At 41.8% G+C, this 19,798-nt stretch overlaps 1 protein-coding gene across 3 annotated transcripts in view; it reads right to left on the bottom strand.

Moving 5' to 3' along the window:
• Nucleotides 1-19,574, bottom strand: part of CCNY (cyclin Y) — a gene marked incomplete at both ends in the record, with an annotated part of 128,300 nt that extends 108,726 nt beyond the window's left edge. For all 3 annotated transcript variants that reach the window (XM_082015496.1, XM_082015497.1, XM_082015498.1), the window contains one exon: nt 19,421-19,574. In XM_082015496.1, coding sequence (XP_081871622.1) covers nt 19,421-19,574 — 154 coding nt within the window. The remainder of the gene's footprint in view (nt 1-19,420) is intronic.
• Nucleotides 19,575-19,798: the final 224 nt, after the last annotated feature.

Here is a 19,798-nt window from a genome sequence, read left to right as displayed (position 1 = left end):
ACAGTTGTAAAAAAAGTTAATTTGCATGATTAGGCATAAAGGCTTTAATGAAAATTAAAATAAAAATATATGTCTTAGTTTGGATGGGTTTCTTAATACGACATTTAAACACTGTTCATGTCCCTTTCTGGGACACTTACATTTCAAGGTGATGCATCTATTTTGTAAATATTCATCCATGTTAGCTTTCTATAGCAAACATTTAATAAGCAGTGGGTAATACATAAACAGAGAGAGAGGGGAAGAGAGGGACAGAGACACTACATTTGTTTAGAATCTCTACAACAGTATTTTGGGCTTCTGTACCACTTTGTTGTGTTTTGTGTGTATCCTACAGTTCTCAATATCCTGCAGTCTATAAACAATCGGAAGTTCCAAACCATTCTCCATTATTTTAAGTACATATATATGCAAATAGGTATATGTGGGAATTGTCATCGGTACTAGAAGGATTATTCAAATTTTCAAAAAATTAAGAATGAGCATATTACAACATAGTTGAACATATCAGCAAACAGTGAATTTACCCTATGCAAAAGGACATTTTTCACATAGCAACAGAGAAAAGAGAAGAGCAGAAAATAAATAGTTAGGAGGACAATAAAGGATCACTTGAAATGGAAAATGCTGGAACTAAATTGGTAGGATTTCAACTGTAACAAGAAGCTTCTGAAAATATATTAATTTCAAAACCAGAATATTTAACTATTCAGAACAAGGAAAAGGCAAGAACAGTCATCTAGAAAGCAGACAATTCTTCAGTAGTCTATAGGGATTTCTACGCATCAATCAGCCTGAGGTAACGAAGCCCAACTGAATCAGAAAACAAGCACTGCTCGTGAATAACAAAATTTTCTTTTAAGCATGAAAATCTGTAATGAACGCATAAAGAATATTTCAATGAAAATACAAATAAAACTGGAATCTACAACTACCTGAACGGGGGTTGTGGTGACATGGGTGTTGGTCTCTTCACCCAAGTAACCAGCGATAGGACAAGAGGAAACGGCCTCAAGTTGCACCAGGGGAGGTTTAGATTGGATATTAGGAAAAATTTCTTCACCAAGAGAGTGATCAAGCATTGGAACAGGCTGCCCAGGGAGGTGGTGGAGTCACCATCACTGGAAGTGTTCAAAAAATGTGTGGATGTGGCACTTCGGGACATGGTTGAAGGGGCATGGTGGTGTTGGGTTAACAGTTGGACTTGATGAGCTCGAAGGTCCCTTCCAACCTTAATGATTCTGTGGAATTACTTCATCTTATCAAAATGACAGAAGAGCAGCCTCACAAAGAAAATCCTTATGTATCTTGGTTAGCAGATACAATTGAAAGGATAAACCCAAACCAGAATTAACAATATTAAAAACTGCTTGCAATTATTTTTCTTTAATTAGAGCAACATTCTTCCACTCCTTAATGACAAAGTTAAAACAGAAGAAAGAACTGAGACGGTAAATGCCAAAGCAAAGACTTTAATTTTGTTAAATCTAAAAGCCTTCTGCTGTCTTTCCATCTGCCTAGCTGGAGTTTCAGTGCCAAGCCCTGAACAATTTGCAGTTAAAAAACAATAGCAGGATTAGAGCTGATAGTGGACTCTGAGTGTTCATCCCCCAATTAAATATAGCCACCTCCGAGCAGAAACACCTATGTTTGCTGTACCTTGTCCCTGACACAGCTACTGCTGCTGAACACATCTCAGGAACATAAGATACAGAACGCAACTGAGAACAAACACTGGGCAGGGGCCACTCTGCTCAAACGCCCGTTTTGCGTATCATATTCCATGTCACACTGTACATTTGCACTGGAGGTACTTATCAGCTGCTTTCCTCTTATCTTTAGATGCAAGAAACTGCAGAACGTCAAAGGGTTGTTTATTATGTGTGTATAAAATTTACTTTCAGGAAACAAGCAGAAAGGAGCATCTGAGATATCAGTAAAGTCACAGGCAGTAGCTAGAAGTAGATAACAGCAAACAGTAACAGAAAGATTACAGAATAATATCACCTTCTGCCTATTCACTTTCATATCCAGGCTTGTAAAGTAGCATCGGACAATGTAGAGACTTTATTGTAATTTCAGAAATGACTGGGGAGGGCTTTAAAACAATGACAGAAGCTGTATTAAAAACGGACAAGATTTCAAACCTCAGAATTTGAGCTGGGTAAGGGGCAGTTTCAAAAATACTGACAAGAGTAACATTTTGTGGGTTTTCTCTGTTGGGTTCCTCATTAGACTTCAAGATATGCAAACAGACATGTACAGAAATTAAATCTTTTTTTTTTTTTTTTTTAACTAGCCTAAAATTTCTGGGGTAAAAGGTGAAAGTAAAAGTATCTTCTTAATCAGTGTTCGTGACAGGCTTTAGATAAAATACATAAAAATTATGGTCTTGAATGTCACCTGTTGACTATCCTAAACTGAATATTCTGAACACTAATCTTCTGTGAAACGCAGTCTTTGAAAAGGTTCTTTTATTCACTGGAAATGAAAGGGAACCGAAACAATAACACCACAAATGCACAAACACTTGACTGCTGCCTCAAATCGCAATATTGCTTCCTCCTTGAATATCTGTCTTGTAAATAAGTGCAGTATGGGGTGGGGAGGAACGTTAGAAATGTTTTTCCCCTAATATATTTTTTTTAAGGCACCATGAGCTTAACCTCTGAATTTTACTTACCTTTCAAGTATGTAATTTTTGCAATTACTAAAGCTGCCTATATAATCAAGTGCAGTATATTCTGGAAGACACCTTTTCTAGAAGCAAACACTTCCTTTCATCCCGTAGTAATGCATTTCCCAAGCTAAATCCAGTTTTCTTCTTAGTCTGCTAACAATGCTGTCCAATACACAGAGCAGCAAAAATGTAACTGTTTACAGGTATTATTCAGTTCTGTAAGGCTCTTCATCTAATAGAGCACAGTGCAGATGTTTCTATGCACGTCCTCTGAGTAGCCACTGCTGTCAGAGGCATTGGTTTGACCAAATGTGTGATTTCTTAAATTCTCTGCTATGTGCTCAAACAACACTTGAAGGTAAGTATGTAAGGCACTTTTTGGAAAGAGGTAAAACTTAGTAAAGGCTTATTTTGCATTTGTTTTTTAAGCTTACAGAGTAATCAAGTGGTTTGTCTTTATGAAAGTCAGTCTCATGTAGTGCATAACTTAGCGTACTAAATATATAGCAAATACTCGTCAGAAAGTAACATAGACAGTAACAGACCCTTACTCTGAAGGAAGAGAGGGAGACAGGAGCAGCTGGTCAGCTAGCTTTTAAGAACACTTTCACAGAGAAAATATTTGAGGTGGGAAGAAAATCTGTCCTTTGCTAAAACCCACAATGGGGTTGAAGAGGTGAGAAAAGGATTTTCATAGCTCACGATTTTAACAACTATTCAAAGCAGCTATAAATTAAGCTGTAAGTAGAGGCACTGCTGAACTTCACTCGGAAAGAAAACAGCAAGTCAAATGTATCATTTAATGCCAAATTCGTCTTCCACAGATGAGCAAAGTTGCTGATCTTGTCTTAGGTATGTCCCGACCAGCTACCCGAGCAAGCACACCCCATGCTGTTCACCTTGCAAGCCCCATAAGGCACTTCTGAGTGTACACCCTTCGCACTTTAACAGTAAGCACAGTTTTCAGAAAGGAGTGGTGAGAATGAAAAACTCCTATGTGAGCCATGGCTCCAAAACCCAGAAGGGTATCTAGTTTCTGACTGCAAACAGGAAGGTTATTTTTCACCTTTTTTTTTTTTTTTAAGAACAAACAATAAAAGCCAAGAAGACCTATTGTACAGTGTGCAGGGGTGTGAAGAAATTAGCAAAGCAAGTCTTTGGCTGTTATCAGCTCTATTTGATTTACACGTTCCTGGCAGAAACCTACGCCCCAATGGCTTCTACATTCACACAGAACCCTGATTCTCTTTATAGAAAGATTTTAGTTGCTGGGTTTTTTTATATATATGTATGTAAATACATATATACACATATACACACACACAGAGAAAAACAACACAACCAGACAACCCCACAACTAAAAACAAATCTATTCCATAAATCTTACAGCATTATTTTACTTTCAAGGAAGCAATTGTACTACAAGAACCAGATTAACTTTTTACTTTTTCTAAACTGGCAGAAAACCTCTCCATTTCTTTTTTTACCGTCTTCAGAAAAGTGACACAGGCTGAAGGAACTCCCAAAACTTGGTTTTGACTTCAAGAGCTCCCTCGCTACATCACCTTGGAAAATTAAGAGAGAAATTTTCTTAAATGTAGTTCCACTGAGTTCACAGAATCACAGAATCACAGAATCACTGAATCACTAGGTTGGAAAGGACCTTTAAGATCATCAAGTCCAACCATTAATCCAGAACCACCATGTCCCCTAAACCATGTCCTGAAGCGCCACATCCACATGTTTTTTGAACACTTCCAGGGATGGCGACTTCACCACCTCCCTGGGCAGCCTGTTCCAATGCCTGACCACCCTCTCAGTGAAGAAGTTTTTCCTAATATCCAATCTAAACCTCCCCTGGCGCAACTTGAGGCCATTTCCTCTTGTCCTATCACTAGTTACTTGGGAGAAGAGACCAACACCCTCATCGCCACAACCCCCTTTCAGGTAGTTGTAGAGAGCGATAAGGTCTCCCCTCAGCCTCCTCTTCTCCAGACTAAACAACCCCAGTTCCCTCAGCCGCTCCTCATAAGACATGTGCTCCAGACCCCTCACCAGCTTCGTTGCCCTTCTCTGGACACGCTCCAGCACCTCAACATCCTTCTTGTAGTGAGGGGCCCAAAACTGAACACAGTATTCAAGGTGCGGCCTCACCAGTGCCGAGTACAGGGGCACAATCACTTCCCTACTCCTGCTGGCCACACTATTCCTGATACAGGCCAGGACGCTGTTGGCCTTCTTGGCCACCTGGGCACACTGCCGGCTCATATTCAGCCGGCTGTCAACCAGCACCCCCAGGTCCCTTTCCGCCGGGCTGCTCTCCAGCCACTCCTCCCCAAGCCTGTAGCATTGCATGGGGTTGTTGTGGCCAAAGTGCAGGACCCTGCACTTGGCCTTATTAAACCTCATACAGTTGGCCTCTGCCCATCGATCCAGCCTGTCCAGATCCCTCTGCAGAGCCCTCCTACGCTCCAGCAGATCAACACTCCCACTCAGCTTGGTGTCATCTGCAAACTTACTGAGGGAGCACTCAATTCCCTCATCCAGATCATCTATAAAGATATTGAACAAGACTGGTCCCAGAACCGAGCCCTGGGGAACACCACTCGTGACCGGCCGCCAGCCAGATTTAACGCCATTCACCACAACTCTCTGGGCTCGGCCATCCAGCCAGTTCCTCACCCAGCGAAGAGTAAACCCGTCTAAGCCACGAGCCGCCAGTTTCTCCAGGAGAATGCTGTGGGAGACGCTGTCAAAGGCTTTACTAAAGTCCAGGTAGAAAACATCCACTGCCTTTCCCTCATCCACTAGGCGGGTCACCTGGTCATAGAAGGAGATCAGGTTGGTCAAGCAGGACCTGCCTTTCATGAACCCATGCTGGCTGGGCCTGATCCTTTGGCTGTTCTGCAGATGCCCTGTGAGCACTCTCAAAACCAACCGCTCCATAATCTTCCCTGGAACAGAGGTCAGGCTGACAGGCCTGTAGTTCCCAGGATCCTCCTTCCGGCCTTTCTTGTAGACGGGCGTCACATTGGCAAGCCTCCAGTCTTCTGGGACCTCCCCTGTTAACCAGGACTGCTGATAAACGATGGAGAGTGGCTTGGCAAGCTCCTCCGCCAGCTCTCTCAGTACTCTCGGGTGGATCCCATCAGGCCCCATAGACTTGTGGGTGTCCAGGTGGCTTAGCATGTCCTTGACTGCTTCCTCCTGGATTATGAGGAGTACATTGTGCTCTCCATCCCCGTCTTCCAGCTCAGGGGGCTGAGTTCAGTAAAGCTCATTTACAACAGATAGTATTTAGCTTCAGAGTTGAGTGAGTTTCAGAGCGGAGAAGGGTATTCAAGCAAGCAATTTAGGGATGCTGAAATTCTTACTACAGTACATAGTACCAATGAATAAAACAGTATTTCCCTACCCATTCACCATATGTCTTCTGATGTGTTTCAAGGGCTTTTAATTCTCTCAAAAATATTAGTTGGCGACACGGAGATTGCTTTGCTTGAAAGATGCGTACTGTAGTTTTTAATGCTAGCCTGTGGCATCAAGATACTGTCTTTAAAAAATAAAAATCTTTTATAATGGGGAAATAAAAGAATTTCCATTAAGGGGAAGAGGACATATATTAACTTAAAAATAAATTATTTTCCCCAGAGTCAGGCACAGTATTAGCAAGATTATTTAATATCGAAATCGCCTTCAGCTTCCTTTGTAAATCTCATCAATACTTTTTGTTTAATTCCATCTTTCTGGTAAACAGAGAACTGAGGACATTTCTTTACTGCTGTCCGAGCTTGAAAACACAGTAAGTGAACCCATTATTAATGTATTATATTAATAAACACAGGCATGAATATAATAAACACAGGCATGAATACTTAAGGACTGTTGTTCATCACAACAACCTTCATTTGCAAGTAATTTCTGATTCTCCATTCTTTACTAGGTCAGTGTACCACCATGGAGATGATAATGATCCCTTTTAATCAAAGGAATGAAGCTAATGGAAATAATTAATGGTAACTAACTACCAATGTATTAGCTATTTATTTAAAATACATAGGCACATGCCTGGGGCTAACTGCTATATATTATCATAGGAAAACTGTGATTTTTTCCTCCCATCTGTTTTACACTCCATTAAGAAAATATACTAAACACAAGTTTATTGATTGGATCAAAAAATGCTATCATGATCCAGTCCTGGGTAATAACTTCAGCTAGTCAGGATAAGAAATCTCACTTGTTGCAGAACAATAAGCCTTGCCACAAAGGGATAAACAGAAAAGTGAAGAGAAGGATCCAATGAAAATACAGTGGGTGAACAAAGAAACCAGACCCAGAGAGCAGGAAAGACAGAGGTAATTTTTTGCCATTTAGCAATGGCACAAAACCGCTTTCTTGAACCAACTCTTAGATTTTTCTCCAAACGATAACTAAATATTGTCACACTCTTACTTGAAAGATGCTGCAGAGACCCTTCCAGAGATCAAACAGGCTCCTGGGTCAAATTGTTTTCCAGATTATAGCTATTTTTAGCTATTTATTACTATTACTTTTAGCTACTATAGCTATTACCAACTCTCTAGAAGACATCAACAATAAAACTTTATCAGCACATAGTTTTCCTATTTTCTAACAGATATTAAAAAAAAGTACCCGAGTTACTTGAGGAAAGAGAACTCTAGCAAGCAGCAAGCAGTAGGAAGTTAATAGGACTCCTTATAAATCAGATGCAGTATCCTCTTTCAATAAGGGCTTTGCTGAACAGACAACTGAATGCTAGGCATCTTGCAAGACCAAGCTCCGTGTTCTCAATTATTTAACAAGCGTTATCCTCACACAGGCCCTGTTTAGCAAACTTATCATAGGACTTAACTGCACGATAAGAACAGGCTCAGATGCTTCAATATCATTGCAAATATAAGCGCTTTACAGCTAGCAATGGACTTGAGAATACCGTTTACGTGCACTGCTGAACTGAAGCTTCACAATATTTAATTATATACTGCTGCACCCCTGCCAAAACAGTTATATTGGGAGTTATCTTCACCACCACCACCTTATTTGATAGGTTACTGTTAAAAGCTTATTTCTGGTATATGTCCATCAGAACTATTTTGCCTTGATGAAAAACAGGATTCAAATCCCCATGTAAAGACTGACATTGGCTCAAGCAGGTCAGCACATTCTCTTGAGACCTAGGTACCTCCAATAATTTTTGTCACATAAATAAGACAACTCAAGTCATACAGCTACAGCAACATTTGGCAGTGTGCTGACTTAACATGTGACATCCCCTCCAGGTTTGATTAGCATAGCATGATTGGACTGAAGGAGCTGCTTGTGGAGATGATGGCACGGCCAGCAAGAAGAGCACAGGAAGCACTCATGACCATTTCAGCAGCTTTCTGCAAAACACTTTTTAAGAGAGGAAGTAGACAAGAAAAAGGCTGGAGAGCCTTTCTGACCTACAGAGATACAGAATAAAACCTTCACACAGACAAGAGCCACGGACCAGCAAACCAAGGGAAGGAAAAGTACCAGCCATGAGCCACAAGTGGGAGATGAAAACGCCCTCTTGGTCCCACCACTCCCCAGCAGGACAGCTGCACATGCAGCTGGACCCCAGCAACCCAACCGAGACAGCACAACAGCCCTTCTCGCCCTGCTAACTCCCTGGTTTGCCAGGCAACCCAGCCAGAACTGGCCAGTCGCTAGTCCCATGGGCCACCTCTGAGCTCCGACAGCATACGTTCCTACTCTCTCAATAGAAGGAAAAACCTTTGTCATCAACAGATCCTGCCTTTCGAGTGCATGATGCCAGATCAATCAGATTTGAGTCCCCAGATAGAAACCAAGGAGACTCCTCATTTACATGAGGAAAGAAATGCAAAAATATGTAGTTAGAAAAGATTTACATACAGCTGGACACATTGAAGCCTGGGCAGAGTATCAATTACAGAGATGGTAATTACCAAGAAATTTCTTCCATGAATTGCTAATCTTAACACTGCGACTAACTAAACCTCTTTTCAGCTTTTTATTTAGAAGAAAGCAGCGTATATGCATTCCACTACTTTTTAAAAACAAAAAACCTACACAGCCTCAGAACCCATTTAAAAAATTACAGCTCATGCACTGCAATTTGTTTGCAGTCCCAAACTGTAATCCAGGACATAAATTCACCATAAAGCACACATTTCCACAAGTCATTAAGAAAATTATAGAGCTACTAAAAACACGTTCAATGCTACTTAAAAGTCCAAAGATACAAGGGGGAAATACAGAAATCTTACCAATATGTGGATAACCATCACACAGATCTGAGTGAACAAGGATTATTTTATTTGCTTGACTGTAAAACATGCAGAAGAGGTAAGAAACTAGGAATGTGCAGCAAATGTTGAAACACAAGCATGATGTAATATAAAACAGGGTTTTGAAATCAAGATTGAAAGTTATGATGCCATCCTGGAGTCATCAAACAGAGCCTGCTCTAGAATGCTCTGTGTGTATTGTGTATTTATCACTCAAAAAGCACAGCAAAACAGAAGCGGTCGAATAAGAGAAGATGAGATCAGAGACAGGAACTTCTGTATGTTGTGGGTAGAAAAAGGTTGGGCTGAGAAGCACAGGCAGGAGGCAAGTAAGGCAGACTGTGACAGAGATATACAAAAAAGAAGGGAGGGGGGAAGAGAGAAAAATCAGACAATCTTGCTAAAGCTACAGGGATGGTGGAGGGCAATGATGAAAAAGAAATATATGTATCTTTTATGTCAAAGCTAGTTTTAGCATTATACTAGCAACATGACAAAAAAGAGAAAATAACATTTTACTTTAAAAATGCTATTTTCCAAAACATTTGTTAAATATGAAATCTTAGGTACAAATATTTCATTCAAGAATACAAACGCGCAAAAAACTTGGGGGGGAAGAGTCTGCTACCTAACCCTAGCCCCTAGCTCCAACAAAACCAGGAGGTCTAAGCCTTCACTTCAGGAGATTCCTGAAGCTCACAAATATCCCAAGGGCAAATACCACGCTGGGATTACATCACACAGTTATCCAGCAACCCAGTAACAGAAGAGGCCCTCAGCTAACCTTGGCCACCAGGAACGGGAGGAAACAAAGACATCAGCAGCATGCCCAGGACCTCGCTGCACATGCCAGTTCCACCATGCAGTGGCTTGCCCACAGCGAGCAACCATCTTCTCTTCAGCATACGATGCTTGGCAGCAGTCACAATCTCAAAAAGTACCATACTTCACTTGAATAAACACTGTGTACAAGCCAGTATTAATACATAATTTTTTCTAGAATAACAAATACATCGATACCTATGTGAACCCATTTTAAGATAATCCACACAATCAGAGACAAAAGAACTACTGACAGCTCCCTTGAGATCTCTCCTCCTTTTCTACACACACCCACGCATAACTTCACTGCTGTTGAATTACAAATCTATATTCAAAAATTAAAGCATGCAGTAAGGAAAAGGGGGCGGGGGGGGGGGAAGAACCCACACAAGCAGATACATGCAAATACAAGGGCAGCTGTTGAATTTAAGCTCAAGTTCCCATGTAGTAACATAACTTCAGTGTTTGGACTGCATAAACTGTGATTCAAATACTTGTTATAAAAATAACTGTTTACTATAATATTTTTTTGAAGAAATGTGACTTGAGGTCGAGAGCTTACTTCTCACAAAACATTAATTTCCAGTTAAATTTAACTTGGCAATGTCCCTTTCACTTAAATATCCACTTTGCCAAGGGCAAGTTCCTAGATGTAAAAATTTACATCACTGCTTATATATGGAATTTTTTTGTTTGTTTGCTTTAGCTTTCAAAGGCAGTATTGGTTTGTTTTTCTCCACAAAACAACCAGTTAGATCCCTCCTACTGCATATTATTTTTATCACAGACTGGATCTCCAGGACCACCTCAGCTAGACGAAACCTTCCCCTACCAAAACCCTTGAAAAAGTACACATAACCCTCAGCAAAATTACAATCCAGACTTCTTTCTTTCTGTGTCTGACACAGAGAGGATAACTGTATATTGTCAATGCAGTATACTAGACACTTATCTCAAATGAATTATCCAAAAAAGAAGGAGGACATTTAGCTGCAGGAAGCGTGGTTTGAAAGCTTAAAATACAATTGCATTTCCGAACTCTTCACACCCCTTCCACCTCCACTGACTGACTGACTAAAATGCATATGGATTTCTGCCAGGAAGAAATAGTCACAACAAAAAGCTTCAAGAACGAAGCGCCACTGAGAGCTATGCATTCACAGGGAGCATCAGGTGAGACCGACACATAGCTTATAGCAGAGGCACATGCAAAGTATCTTGTCGTTTGCTCGTGAAGCTGGATTTTATCTTCATGTTTATTTTAACATCTGAACTTCAAATCTACTACGTACGACCCCATAGCAAGAAATACCAAAATACTAATCAGAAGAATGCTCCTGTATCTTCATTTCAGAATCCCTTTTCAGGAAATGTTCATTCCAAATGCAAATAAATCTCTCATTGATTACTATTTAATATTCAAAACACTAGAATTTCAAACCATATATCTGAACAGCTATACCAAAAGGTTAATGACATTGGCAGAGAATTTCAAATTAAAGATCATCCTCAGACTTCACTGAGTTTGGGGATCAAATAAATTCAAGATCCTGCCTATAACTGTAGTTGAAAGGTGCTAGCAACTAGACATAAAAGTCTTTCTAATAAGATCTGAAACTATGGGTTTTTTCCTAAGTACAGACACAGCAGAATAACACACCAAATGGTTAGTCAAAACATTCTGCAATAACTGGACTTATCATTATGAATTTTATCTCTGTTGATTTCAGTTATATAGTTTCACAAACTTAATTAGTAAGACCAAAACGAGTCCTTTGAAGTCCTCCAAAATGAAAAGAAATCAAAACAAACAGGTATCAGAACGGATTATAAATACTGATACGTAACAGCTGTGATACTATCTCTCAGACACACAGGAGACTGCAATCCTATAATAAGCAAACCAACCATCTAGAAATGAAAATTTCTATTAGCTAGAAATGAAAATTTCTATTAGGATTATCTACATGTTCTCAGTCATAATTTTTCTTTTTTCTAACCTGTATTTCACACTGGTTATTTTAAAAGAATTCTTTGAGGAGGAGGCAGCGGGGGACACACACCCCCCAAATTAGTAGAGACTACAGCTTACTAAATGTCAGCTGTATATATGATGGTATAACACACACACAACTTTTTCTCAAGCTAGAAAAACAGATGAGATCTAACTCTGAACATTGGCCTACGAATCAAGAGCTCCAATTTCAAATGCTAAAAGACCTTCTTCAAGGTCTTTACATCACTTGCATCGTTTTGCAAAATAACACAGATGAGACAGTACTTCAGAGATGTAATTACTGCTTGTGAAGCTCACCAACCACAGCCTGGAAGTTTCTTTTAGCCCAAGCAGGGAAGCATGTCCTGCCTTGTTCAGGACCAGTTACAATTCCCAGACTTTGGATCTTCAACTAATGCAATCTCCTTCCTTAGGAAGGTTAAAAAAAGGGATAAAGAAACCACAGTATATTTAGGTGTAAAATGAAACTATTGATAAATACTAAAAAAACCCCAAACAAACTACAAGCACAGAAGCAGAACTACTGCCAGTCATTTCACATACACAACCTTACATACACTCACAGTTCCTAAATTACCCCCTCCTTAGAGAGGTCACATTGAGAAAGTGTGGGGTAGTATTTCAAAACATCTTTGCTGATCAAATATAGCTTCTTTCTCATGCAGTATTACTTTCGATATCTGAAATAAATGCATTCTTTCAAGGAAAAAAAGATGGTAATAAGTTTTTTTATCAGTTGGAAGTGTTCAGTAAGATGTCATAACACAAATAACAACACAGCAACAAAGACGTACCATTTCCCAGAATACTAATGTGCAGCGATAAACTGCATACCAGAAACAATTTTAAGCATGCCAATAACCTGCTAATTTTGCTCCAACTCTAGAAAAAGATCCCTGTACCACCAGCCTCACACCTTCATTTAGTAACAATGCAGCTTATCATGACATTCTGGGTAGCCTGGCTTTATAAAAACAGGGAGCAGTTACCACTTTCTCTGTATCTCCTGTAACAGTTTTATCTCCTTATAATCCAACTTTTGGATTCAGGAATAACGCATCAATTCCCACTCTTACTGAAATACCAATACAGCAAAGAAAAGAAGCTTTTCAAATTTCAACACAGTCTCATATTGCTTTCCATACTGTTGAAAGTAAATCTTTTCACTTCCCATCCGTTATCTTCTGGATCTCAGCCACAGGTGTTACAAGAAGCATTTTGCAGACAAAGAAAGAAGGAAGAAAAAGCCTGAGATACCATTTTTTTAAATGAACATTAGTTTGGTTTGTTTTTTTTAAAGAAAGTTATGCATGAGTAGTTGAAGGCTGACTCTTCTTCTTGCAAAGAGAGAAGGATATCGCACAGACACCAGTGCAGACGCTCGTCCCCTCTAAAAACCATGGTGGAGAAGGCTGCGGGAAATGTTACGTGACGTGGTGGATAACAATTCACTTTTAATCTTAGGATTAGCTCTCCATAAACTTGGCTTAGTGTTCAAATATTACAATTTTCTGCAGCTTCACTGAGTTTGAGGATCCAATAAATTCAAGATCCTGCGTATAACTGTAGACAGCAACTAGAAAAAGGTGTTCACAGAGTCACTAAGTTGCTCTTTGTGCACAGCAAATATGTCACATGTTTCAGAAAATGGTGTCCCACCATGTGGGTGACAAACTTCAGGGCTGCTTTTTGTACTGTCTGACCTTGAGCAAGGCCTGAAGATGCGGTAAACATACACTGAGAGTCTGAAAAACCTTCAGTAAGCACATAAAATTAGGTAAAACAGCTATGACCACACAGTGACGAGGTTTTCCTTCCTTTTAAATACATTATTTTTATTTCACATAAAATCTAAGGGAAAAAAAAGGTACCTCAAAACACAGTAGCCATTCCATTTTCAGAGATCTGTAATTTTAAGTCTTGTCATTCTGCTTGAAGTACCAATTTACCCAGCCAAGACTATTCATCTTGTCGTAACTTACTTTCAAAGAAAATCTTCATTAGATTGCAATGCACTAATAAAATTGGTTAGAAGTAAGTTCAAATATGATTAGCCTTAACATGTGTGCATCTGAAAGCTTCTACAGTTAAAAATGAAAATACTGACTTCTTAGAGAGTGTAAATTTAGTGACTTGATGTGCACAATGTGAAAGAGAGGTTTTAGAAAGGCTTTGTACAACATGATGGTTCTTCTTTCGAGAAGCAGGGCACAGCACAGAATAAACAGATGAAGCTGATAGCGGAAGAAAAAAAGCTCTGAGGTGTGCATGACTAGCAGCATGCAGTATAGGACTAAGTTCAGCGATGTAGGCCACAGCAGGCTCTACCTTGAATTTTCTGATGCACAAGATTGCAGTGGTACCTTGATACATGACCTCTGACAAATGCTTAGGTAGGTAATTGTCCTGGTTTCAGCCAGGGTAGAGTTAATTTTCTTCATAGAAGCTAGCATGAGGCTATGTTTTGGATTTGGGATGAGAAAATGTTGATAAGGTGCTGATGTTTTGAGTTGTTGCTAAGTAGCCAAGGACAGTCCAGCTTCTCATGCTGGCCTGCAGCGAGCAGGCTGGGGGTGCCCGGGAAGCTGTGAGGGGACACAGCTGGGACAGCTGACCCAGGCTGGCCAAAGAGATATTCCATACCATATAATGTCATGCTCGGTATATAAAGCTGGGACAAAGAAGAAGGAAGGGGTGGAGGGACGTTCGGAGTTATGGCGTCTGTCTTCCCAAGAAACCATTACACATGATGGAGCCCTGCTTCCCTGGAGATGGCTGAACACCTGCCTGCCCATGAACAAATTCCTTGTTTTGCTTTGCTTGCGTGCGCGGCTTTTGCTTTACTTATTAAACTGTCTTTATCTCAACCCATGAGTTCCCTCACTTTTACTCTTCCAATTCTCTCCCCCGTCCCACCGTGGGGGAGTGAGTGAGCGGCTGCGTGGTGCGTAGTTGCTGGCTGGGGCTAAACCACGACAGTAATGCAAACAACAGAATTGAAAAGCATATAGATCACCTCCATACAGGAATTCTGGCTAAGGGAACAAGAAAATTTTTGAAAGAGACTTTTCTGTAAACCAAATATACTTTTTTTTTTTAAAGGGCTATCTATCCTTTTATGATCCAGGTGTTTGCAGGAACGTCTGTGTGCAACGTATCAGATCTTTAATTTGCTTCTGAAGTGCTTGTATCCTGACTTTTGTGAATGTAGGTCAGTTCCTTCACAATGTGCAACCCATCATGCCCTAGCTCTTAAAAAAATGTATTCCCTTTCAGCAAAATTTCATGAGGTATATGGGGCAGACATTTTACAACTTTCCTGTATTTTATTAAAACTCTGTAATTCTTATAAAACCCAGTAGACAGAGATACACAAATGCTAACTAATCCCATTTCAGAGACTCCCATATGCCAGTTTCAAGAAGGTGGAGAAAAAAAATATGTAAATGAAGAAATAAATGGCTTTTTCAAAAGCAGTCCATTCTTAGGAGCCTGTGCATTATGCAGCAAAAAATTGACATGACTGGCTCATCATGAAAAGGGCTGAAGAGGTTTATCAGTGATGCACAGTTGCACAGGATGACATTATCTGAGCTCGCAATGAAAAATGACCCAGTGACATTAGCAGTTTACAAAGTGGGGGGGAATCCGATTTTTTGGGGGGGGGTGAGGTAGGGAAGAGAGAGGGAAGGACAAGACAGGGAAGGGGCTAATCATTAAGAACTATCTTTCTTTCAAATAGCCTAGGAACTCTCCATCTAGCCTCAATTTCAAGACTAGCCTTTTGGCCAATTTCATTACAGGGTAGCAGCTTTGCTCCATGCCATCGTACCTGTGGTAAGACATCCCCTTTGCCCCCTCCCCACAGCTCCATACCAGACTTGCTTACTACCAAAATCATGCTTCAAACAGAGGAACCACGTTGGAGCACATCAGCACATGCTGCCTTTTCACAAGTTAAACCAACGGTGGGTCTGACTGTGTGACCTGCTGATGTAAAAAGTAGAGTCTAGACTACGGTCAGTCCAGCTAGCCAGGATTCAACGAATGCATACACCAAGATGCTTACACGGCTTGCACTGACAAACGTTTATATGCAGATGAGATGCAGAATCTGATATTAAGGTTACTACCATTTTTACTTATTGTTGTCATTAACACTACTGTAAAAAAATGCCTTGATGGCAGATAGAGCTAGGAGTCTACAAGTCTTGAATCCACTGCCATAATTTTCTTAAAGTAAATTTTTAATGTGAAGCACTGCAAAATGTTGAAGCTCCCCCTTAGCAATAAATCGTCAAAAAACAGACGGTAACCTCTGTACATTACAATTGTCCCCTTGCTCTTTCTCAAAAAAAACTGAAGGAAAAATTTGTTAGGTGTTCCTCATTATCATGAGGCTGTACCAACAAGGAAAAAAGCAGGAAAAAAAGAAAAAATGCATTCTGGTGACTGTACAATATTCAGAGAGGCAACACGTGTGGATTTTTATAGAAGTCCATTACCTTCTTAGAAATTTTTTGGGGGGAAAAAAAAAGGAAGAAAGATAAATTCACCATTATTATTCTCCAGAATAAGTCATTTGATAAATTCCTCCTAATCAAATCTCTTTCAAAACTCCCTTCTCTTTCAGATACCACTTCATAAACAGTTGTGAAATATTACAGAAATAGAGATTTTCTGACAAGGTACCCCTGACAGAGGTAAAGTCTTGCTATAAAACCCATTCCTACTGAAGCAGAATTCCTCCAAATGTTCTTTGAAAAACCACTACTGAATTGGATTTTGTACTTGAATTATAGGAGACAATTCAAAGGCATGATCTTGAAGGCAGATTTGACAAATATTTTCTTAAAGTATGTAAGACTGGCAAATGTCAAACAGTTCCACTAGTACTAAAACTTCCAGTTAAATCACTCTTAAAGGTCTGACATCCCTCCCTCTTTTTCTTTCTCCCTCTCATACCAGTAGAAACGGTGCCTGCAACAGTGAAAAACCACTAATCTCTTTTAAAAGCTTAAACAGCCTGCAGCTGATTGAAAGGTTCTAAAAGTTCTTGTTTTATTCAAGCAGCTTTTCCCACTCCAAGAATTAAAATGTTTCATGAATTTCCAGGAATCTGAGCATGAGAGCAACTTCCACATGAAACATTAACTCAGACACTGCATGTCATTATTTGTTGCAGTCCCTGAAAGTACCACGCACAAGGTAAACGCTTGCTAGGGACACAAATTTGCATGAGAGCCTGACTGTCACTGCCACACGTACTGAGCCGGATGGAAGGGCTCTCACTTGAGGAACAGTGAGAAACATAAATTTGAAGTGTCAAAAAAGTTTCCTTTCAGTGGATCAGTCTTTGTCATCACCCATTTAAAAAAAAAGTGCATTTGGCAACACTACCAATTTGAGAAACTCTTGGAAATACTGTATGACTTGCAGGAACACTAAGGAATGCACATCCAGCATTTTCTCTTCACGTCACAGATAACCAGACTGTTGTTCTTTCATTATAAAGAACATCATTGTAAATTATAAAAATACCATTTTTCCCACCCCAGTGTCTCATCTGTAAACATCTGTACACCATACAACTTCAAACAATCTAAAAACAAAAACATAATAGCTCGTTTAATAGGAAATAAAATTTCAGAAACGCAGTATCATCTTATTATCGCCTTTGACCAAAAGACCTTCAGCATGTATGACTCCAGAGTAACAGACCTGCAACAAAGCACACTTCAAAAAGCTGTTTTACCCAAAGTATCTCCAGTTGTTTTCTGCGTACAGATATTTATTGTCCATCAGTCTCCCCGTGAAAACTTATGTCTCAGACTCTATCCATAAAAAAGGGCAAGACTACAGTAAGGTACAAAAAAGAAAATGCAAAATTGTTTGCTCTTTTTCAGAATTAAAGACAGCTTGCCCCTTTGAAAATGCAACATTGTACCAACAATAGTCCCAGATCAGAACCAAGAGAATTTAAAAATAAATTATACAAAAGGTGTTTTCTGTGTTCTACCAAGAGGTTACAATTCCAGGCTTGAACCATGCCACAGTTTACAGGAGAAGCAAGACAGAACACACACGTGCCTTGATCCAACAAATGAAACAACCAACCAATAAAGACTTTGTTTTTGCAAATAACTACTAAAATGCAGAACTTATCTGTATTACACACCCATTTTAAAAAGTGCACATGCACTTACTATTTCCACTTATGCCCTTCTTCCCATCCAGGGGAAAACAAACCCACATCAAGAACAAGGCACAAAACCTGCACACCTCTGACCAAAAACTTCACTGCAGACTGTGTTGGTATAGATGGAGAAATCCGTACCAGCAGAGTGCTGCATGCTGCTACACATGCTGGACAACACTGGCGTTGGAAGAATTAATCATTCATAGATCAACAACTGGTTCTTTCATCTCCCTGCCTTCCTCAGGCCAGACCATTATGTATTTTTTTCCACCTACTGATCCTGTTACACTCCAATTTTTCAGCTGCATGTAGCAAAGACATCTGAGAAATATTCATATTTCCAAAATGTATCTCATTAAAGGGATAATCTTAACCAGAGAGGGAACCTATTTGCTTCTATGGGCTTCATAACTTTGCCACTGTCAACAGCAGACTTAACATAAAACTCTGTAATAAAATCACAATCGAATAAACCATGACAAAAATGGGGAAGGCAAACTGAACTGCACCAAGGTCCCTCTTTCTGGCTTTCCACCACAGGCAGTTCATGTAATCCATGAGACAGCTGACCTTTTCATCAAGTAAAGTTTTAGGACTAAAGGCTTCAGCTAATCAAAAACTAAACTTCATGTATACATTAAACCACATCTTTACAATTAAGCTTGCGTGCCGGTTAGCCAAAGCAGCGGCACGTTCAGCCGTTACAAAACCAGCGGGAAGGCGGCTGTTTTGGGCGCCGCTGCCGAGACAGGCGGCTTCCCCCATTTCAGAGCGGTGCCTCGCCGCGGCAGTACCGGGGGACGAAAAGTCCCTGGAAGAGAAGGTTGTCACGGGAGACGCTTCCCCCGCTGTCATTGCCGGCTGGGTTTGCCCTCTAAACCCGCAGCCTTGCCGAGGCCTGGCGGGTGGCGGGGCCGGCAGGTGCCCTTAGGGCGGCCGGGCCCGCTGAGGCCCGCGCCCCCGGGCCGCGCCCGAGCCCACCGGGCCCCGCGGCGCGGGGGGGCCTCGGCAGCGCGGACCCGGCTCGCAGCCACCGCACCTTGGCGGAAGGTGTGGGGGAGGGGGGAGGGTGCTGCCCAGACCTCGCCGGAGGGTCCTACACCTCTGCCCCGCGGCAAGGCGCGGCTCTGGAGGCCAAATGCCGCGCAGTGCACCGCGACGCCCCCGCGAGCCCCACAGGGGAGGGCACGGGAACCAAAGCCGGGCCGTCCCGGCACGGAGGGGCACGGTGTCACGGCAGCGGGCTCAGCGCCCGGGCGGGGCGGCAGGACCGGCCGGCCCGGCCCCACCCGCGAGGGGAGCCGCCCGGGGCACAGCCGTGGCCCCGCCGCGGGGAGGGGAAGGGAGACGGGGGCTCCCCAGGCCGCCCGCCCGCCCGCCCTCACCGTCGATGTTCTCCCGGTCGCTGATGTGCTGCAGGTTGCACCCCGTGTCCTCCCGGCTCAGCTCGGCCTCGGGGCGGTAGGACTCCAGCCGCGAGTGGGCATTCCTGCGCAGCTTGGGGCTGGAGGAGACGCAGCAGGAGGTGGTGTTCCCCATCTTCTCTGCCCGGCCCGGGCCCGGCCCGGCGCGGGAGCAGGTGAGGGGCGGCCGGTCAGCAGGGGCGGCGGGAAGCCATGGGCAGCGGCGGAGACGAAGGGGAGCGGCGGGGGAAGAGGCGGCGGCTGCGGCGCCCTGCGGCAGCTCTCGCCGGCGGCTCGCCCCGGCGGCTCATCCGCGGAGGCAGCCCCGCAGCGCGGCCCGCCGGCGTGGGCTGCGGCAGC

This window comes from Phaethon aethereus (assembly GCF_964289735.1).
Source record: "Phaethon aethereus genome assembly, chromosome: 2".
NCBI classification, from domain to species: Eukaryota; Metazoa; Chordata; class Aves; order Phaethontiformes; family Phaethontidae; genus Phaethon; species Phaethon aethereus.
This window is presented reverse-complemented; position numbering and strand designations above follow the sequence as displayed.